Genomic DNA, 6594 nt, shown 5'->3' on the forward strand with positions numbered 1-6594 from the left:
GCAGTACTTGCCACCATGATTTTGATTTGTGAGAAAAGATTGTTTATCCGAAATAAAATAGAAAGGGCAACACCTATCACCCAAAGGTTGTTAAAACTCGGGACACAACAAGAGGCTTTTTGTGTGTTCAAAGAATCGGAATTATGAAAGGTCATTTATGATGTGTGAGATAAAGAATATATATATATATATATTTCTTTTTAAATTACTGGTTTTTCTTTTCTCCAGATAAAAAGGACCCGGTTGACAAAAGGATGATAACGTGTTAAAAAAACCCATTAATTAATTAATTTGAAAAAGGGGTTTGCAAGGTGTATGAATTTGACCATAATTGGATAATAATAAATTAAGAAAGGCACCACCTGGTGTAGAGTAAAGAATATATTGAAAGAAAAGAGGTTGTGAATTGTGAAATGTTTAAATGAGAGAGAGAGAGGAGTAGGTGTTTGGTTTTGGTAAAATGAACTGTACTGTACTTGAAAACTTAGAATAAGATATTCAACCACACTTAATGATAAGGATGTGGATAAAGGATTCCCACTTCCCCATCAAATATCTAATATTTTAAACCAAATACCCACATGGGTCTGTAAAAAAGGATAAATTAAAATACTCACAAAAGGCAACAATAAAATAAAATAATTTATTTTTTAAAAAATATGGATAGTGCAAGTGAGTGAGTTAACAGGAGAAAAGGATATAATGGTGAAAGGAGAGAAAGTGAAAATAAATAAAAATGGAGAAAAGTGAACCATGGTTAAAAAAGGGAACTCCAGTGAAGGTTGTTGTTAATGGACACATGAGTCTCTATCCACCTATATTCATATTCTATCCAACTTGTCAAGCAGACACAAATTAATTAAATAAATAAATAAACTATAATCCAGTGCCTTGTTCTACCGCAACAACTCGGAGATATAAATAAAAAAGAGAAAAAAAGAAAAATCTAGCAGTTGCCCCTCGCGTTTGTTCTTCCTTCTCCAACACCAAAACGAAACTTCTCTCTCCAGAGAGTACTTTTGGATTTCTCTTTAATCACTCTGCCGGAATCTCTTCTTCTCTCTGTAGGAATCTCTTCTTCTCTCTGTAGCAAGCCGGAAAGGTGAGAGTCGGAGCTTGCGACTGGTGTGACTATTGGACATTATTCTGATCCGTTTTTTTTTTTTAATTAAATTTCTTGTTCCTGATTTTCTGAAGTGCTTGCAGTTTTGGTTTGATGGGGAGCCTAACGAGGCCAATAGTTCACCTTTTGAATGCTGATCTGCCTGTTTTTTTTTTTGTTTGTTTGAGTTTAGTGTTTCAAAGGGAATTGTAAAAGGCTATATTTGAAAATGTGACTCTAGCTTGAATTTGATTATGGGTTTTTCATTATCTTGTTGGGATTTAAAGTTTTGAGTCCAAATGGGTTCTGGATGCAATTTATTCTCTTCTGTAACAAGTTTTTTTAATTAAAAATTATGTTTTGGATTTTATTTTTTTTTGTATTTCATCCTCTTTCTTTTGTGCTTTGTTTGCTGTTATTTATTTATTTGAATTTTGGTGTTGGAAATGAAAATTTTTTCTGAAGAGATAAATCCAAACCAATTGATTTTCCTTTAAATAGATTTTGTTTGACACTTCTGCTAAACTAGGATTCCAAGAACTTCTTCAAGAGGAAACTGATAGGATATAGTCCACCAATATACTCTGGTTGAAGTTTTGAGACCATTCGGTATTATTTTGTTGGGGGGTTTATCATATTTGATCATTTGAAATTTAGGGATTGCGTTTCAGTAGTTTAGCATTATCTGTAATCTGTGTCGAATATAATCTGTTTGTATTTGGGTGTGTACCTATAGATAAGACAAAGTGACATTATCATTTTTACAGGGAATCCATCTGCTTTTTCTGATATGGCGCCTCATGATTTGAGATGTACAGTTAAATCAAAAGAGATTTTTCTCAAACTGAATTGAAATTCTTTTGGTATATCTGGAAACTTTTTAGATGTGCAATGCATTATGTTTCTTCTGTGGCGTTAGTATTAAATGCGCAATCTCTGCTCTCTCCTTCTGCATGTGGTATTGTGTTTGTCTTGTACCAAGATGGGAGAATAGCATAGTGAGGATGTGTATCTTCTGGAATAATTATATCATCTTGTGTGTTATAAGGGATTCGTTTCAGTTTTAACTTTTGGCCTTATTTTGCCTGATTCACAAGTATGATTACTTTTTTGCTGTTTTTTTTTAAACTATTTTTGAAGTCTGGGGAAAAATAAATGCTATCAAGAGTTTGCTGATGTTGAGTACAGTAAATTTGTTTTGACAACAATGATGAACATCTCAGTTCACATTAGCTTAGCTGCTTTGTCCAGATAAATCCACGTGTCATAGAGTTAGCATTACTATCTGACTTGTAACATCCTCGGGTTCTTGTTCAGCAGTTCACTATTTAGACCACCTTGATGAATAAAACTTTCATTAAAAGTTATTAATGATGTAATTTGTGCTGGCAACTACGTTATAACCAAGCTAGTAAATGTTCCTGAAAGGAATTAGATAGAGATTCTCATACGATGTCAGTGTTGTTGACACCATATGAATGCCGTCTTTTTCATTTTAATTTACTTGGAGGCCATTGTTATATTATTTGTAGGATAGTTATTTGGAATCTTGCTTGATATTCATATTTATTATCGTTTATGGCAGAACTGATAGAAAGAATTGTAGAAAGGTCTTGTCCATTCATGGCTTCAAGATCATATGCTAATCTGTTAGACTTGGCTAATGGGGACTTGCTTGATATACCTCACACTCCAAGAGCTCTTCCAAGGGTTATGACCGTTCCTGGAATTATTTCTGATCTGGATGGTTATGGTTGTAATGATGGTGATTCAGATGTTAGCTCTTCTGGGTGTAGGGAGCGGAAAATCATTGTGGCAAACATGTTGCCATTGCAGGCTAAAAGAGATATAGAAACTGCTAAATGGTTCTTCAGTTGGGATGAGGATTCAATTTTATTACAACTAAAAGATGGTTTTTCTTCTGATACTGAAGTAATCTACGTGGGTTCTCTCAAGGTCGAAATAGATCTCTGTGAGCAGGATGCAGTTGCTCAGAGATTACTGGATGAATTTAATTGTGTACCTACTTTCCTTCCTCATGATCTCCAGAAGAAGTTCTACCTTGGCTTCTGTAAGCAGCAACTTTGGCCTCTCTTTCATTATATGTTACCCATATGCCCAGATCATGGTGATCGCTTTGACAGAATACTTTGGCAGGCCTATGTTTCTGCAAACAAAATATTTGCAGACAAGGTCATGGAAGTAATTAATCCCGATGATGATTTTGTTTGGGTTCATGACTATCACTTAATGGTTTTGCCTACTTTCTTGAGGAAGCGATATAATCGGGTTAAACTTGGATTCTTTTTGCATAGTCCTTTCCCTTCTTCTGAAATATACCGAACTTTACCAGTACGGGATGAAATTTTGAGGGGTTTGTTGAACTCTGATTTAATTGGCTTTCATACATTTGATTATGCTCGCCACTTTCTTTCTTGCTGCAGTAGAATGCTAGGTCTGGACTATGAATCTAAGCGAGGACATATAGGGCTCGATTACTTTGGCCGCACTATTTTTATTAAAATTTTGCCTGTAGGCATTCACATGGGTAGACTTGAATCTGTATTAAATCTTTCTTCTACATCTGCTAAACTGAAAGAGGTTCAGGAAGAGTTTAAGGGTAAGAAAGTAATTCTTGGTGTTGATGACATGGATATATTTAAGGGCATTAGTCTGAAACTTCTAGCCGTTGAACATCTGCTGCAGCAGAATTCAGATTTGCAGGGCAAAGTTGTCCTAGTTCAAATTGTAAATCCTGCAAGGGGCTTAGGGAAGGATGTTCAAGAAGCAAAGAATGAAACATATTTAATTGCCAGGAGGATCAATGAGACATATAGCAAAAATAATTATCAGCCAGTCATTCTCATTGACCGACCTGTTCCTCGCTTTGAGAAGAGTGCGTATTATGCTGTAGCAGAATGTTGCATTGTCAATGCTGTAAGGGATGGTATGAACTTAGTTCCATACAAATATATAGTCTGTAGACAGGGAACGGCTCGACTGGATGAATCTTTGGGTAGAAAAAATGATTCTCCTCGGACAAGCATGCTTGTTGTGTCTGAGTTCATTGGTTGTTCACCTTCTCTTAGTGGAGCAATAAGGGTCAATCCCTGGGACATAGATGCCGTGGCCGATGCTATGTATGCTGCCCTTACTATGAGTGATTCAGAGAAGCAGTTGCGCCATGAGAAGCACTATAGGTATGTCAGTTCTCATGATGTGGCATATTGGGCACATAGCTTTATGCAGGATCTGGAGAGAGCCTGCAAAGATCATTACACCAAAAGATGCTGGGGATTTGGTTTGGGCTTGGGGTTCAGAGTTGTTTCTCTCTCTCATGGTTTTAGGAAGTTGACGATTGACCATGTTGTTTCAGCATACAAGAGAACCACTAGAAGGGCCATCTTTCTTGATTATGATGGTACTGTTGTATCACAATCTTCCATAAGTAAAGTCCCCAGCCCTGAAGTCCTCTCCGTCTTAAATGCTCTCTGTAATGATCCCAAGAATATCGTGTTCATTGTTAGTGGGAGGGGAAGGGATTCACTGAGTGACTGGTTTTGTTCATGCCAAAAGCTGGGACTTGCTGCAGAACATGGGTACTTTTTACGGTATGTCATTTTAATGTTTGGAAGATCGGGCAACTTTATATCTCGCTATCTGCCACCCTGTACTTTCCCTCAAAAAAGCTTAAAGTGTTTTTCCCGTTTCTTTTTATGGATGCAGGTGGAACAAAGATTCAGAATGGGAATCAAGTCACTTGTCTGCAGACATGGATTGGAAGAAGATAGTGGAACCTGTCATGCAGTTGTATACAGAAGCAACTGATGGTTCTAATATTGAAATTAAGGAAAGTGCTTTGGTGTGGCATCACCAAGATGCAGACCCTGATTTTGGTTCTTGCCAAGCCAAAGAGTTGTTGAATCACTTGGAAAGTGTGCTTGCTAATGAACCAGCAGTTGTTACGAGAGGCCAGCATATTGTTGAAGTTAAGCCACAGGTATTTTTCAAACCCTTTCTCTATATTCCTTAATCTTGAAACTCAGGCTGGAGTGGACAAAATAAAAAAAATTCTTTGCTCTCTGCAGGGAATAAGCAAGGGCTGGGTAGCTGAAGAGGTTCTTCAGACCATGATTAACGGCGGTAATCCACCAGATTTTGTACTGTGCATAGGAGATGATAGGTCTGATGAGGACATGTTTGAGACCATTTTGAGGACGGTATCACTGCCATCAGCTCCAGAGATCTTTGCCTGCACTGTAGGTAGGAAGCCTAGCAAGGCCAAGTATTTTCTTGATGATACTAGTGATGTAGTAAAGTTGCTTCAAGGCCTTGCTGCTTCATCCAATCCAAAACCCAGGCATCTTGCTCACTTTCAGGTCTCCTTTGAGAGCACAATTTGAGTTACAGACAAGTTAAGACAGCATTTTTGGTTCATTGTGCTACTCTTGCGAGGATTGTGAATCAATGAAATTTTTGGTTATTAATCTTAACCTGACAGACAAATGGTGCGACCGTGTTCTCCGGATCTAATTCTTTCTAGGGCTCCTGAACCGGTATGCGTGGCATGTGGAAGGCTTTTGTTTAATACTGCAATTCATGGATATGCTTGGCAATTCTTCTCTTGTACATGGTAACATCGACAGTTATATTTTCTGGTGCCATCGAGAGATTTAGTCGTGCTTAAGAATGTTAGATCTTATGGCTGTCATCACTGGACAATGGGGCACCGAAACTTGTATAGTTACGATACTTTTGTTGCAATACATAATACTTTTCTTGTTTGAGATCTCTTTAACTTGTGGGTAATCCATTTTGCCCGAAAAGTGAATGCAATAACTGATACCATCACTATCTTAACAAACTATTTTGATATACTTTAACGACAAAAGTTTCATTTTTACTAATTTTCAAGTAATAATACTGTTTAAAGCAGTGTGTCCGATTTCTTGAACGGATATTTATGGGCAGGCAAGTTTTATCGTGAAGCAGTTCAATAAAGTGTTAATATGAATTCTTTCGAACATGTAAGGCTTATCTAAAGCTGAGACGAAAATCTATTGTTATTGAGTTTAACGTATTTCAGACATTCAATTTCGTAGTTCTCAACTTAGAAATATCTTTGGGTAATGGTAGGGTACAAAAGTTTGGTATACCTTAAGAATTTATACCATCACATAAAAGTAGATATCATGAGTGATAATTAAAGAAAAAAGTATACATAAATATTTAGTCTTTATTTTCGTTTTCTTTATACAAAGGGGTCTTTTTTTTGTAATATTTTCTAATAATGCGTATATAATGTGTAGTGTTTTTTTTTCTATCATCATCTTCATCTTTCAAGACTTCTTTCCGCTACCTATCATCATATCCAACTCATCCATACCAACATACATCAAACTTTATAAAACACATTTAATCATCATAAAACACACTCTACGCACACTCCATTTTCATCCGAACAAAACCCATCTCCACGCATTAATCTTTTT

At 36.5% G+C, this 6594-nt stretch overlaps 1 protein-coding gene across 1 annotated transcript; it reads left to right on the forward strand.

Moving 5' to 3' along the window:
* The first annotated feature begins 912 nt into the window (after positions 1-912).
* LOC108321449 (probable alpha,alpha-trehalose-phosphate synthase [UDP-forming] 10) lies at positions 913-5889 on the forward strand. The gene is made up of 4 exons (XM_017553199.2): positions 913-1102; positions 2688-4713; positions 4829-5102; positions 5191-5889. The coding sequence occupies exons 2-4, from the start codon at positions 2726-2728 to the stop codon at positions 5503-5505; spliced, it is 2577 nt and encodes an 858-aa protein (XP_017408688.1). The 5' UTR covers positions 913-1102; positions 2688-2725; the 3' UTR covers positions 5506-5889.
* Positions 5890-6594: the final 705 nt, after the last annotated feature.

This window comes from Vigna angularis, chromosome 1, assembly GCF_016808095.1.
Source record: "Vigna angularis cultivar LongXiaoDou No.4 chromosome 1, ASM1680809v1, whole genome shotgun sequence".
Classification (NCBI taxonomy): Eukaryota; Viridiplantae; Streptophyta; class Magnoliopsida; order Fabales; family Fabaceae; genus Vigna; species Vigna angularis.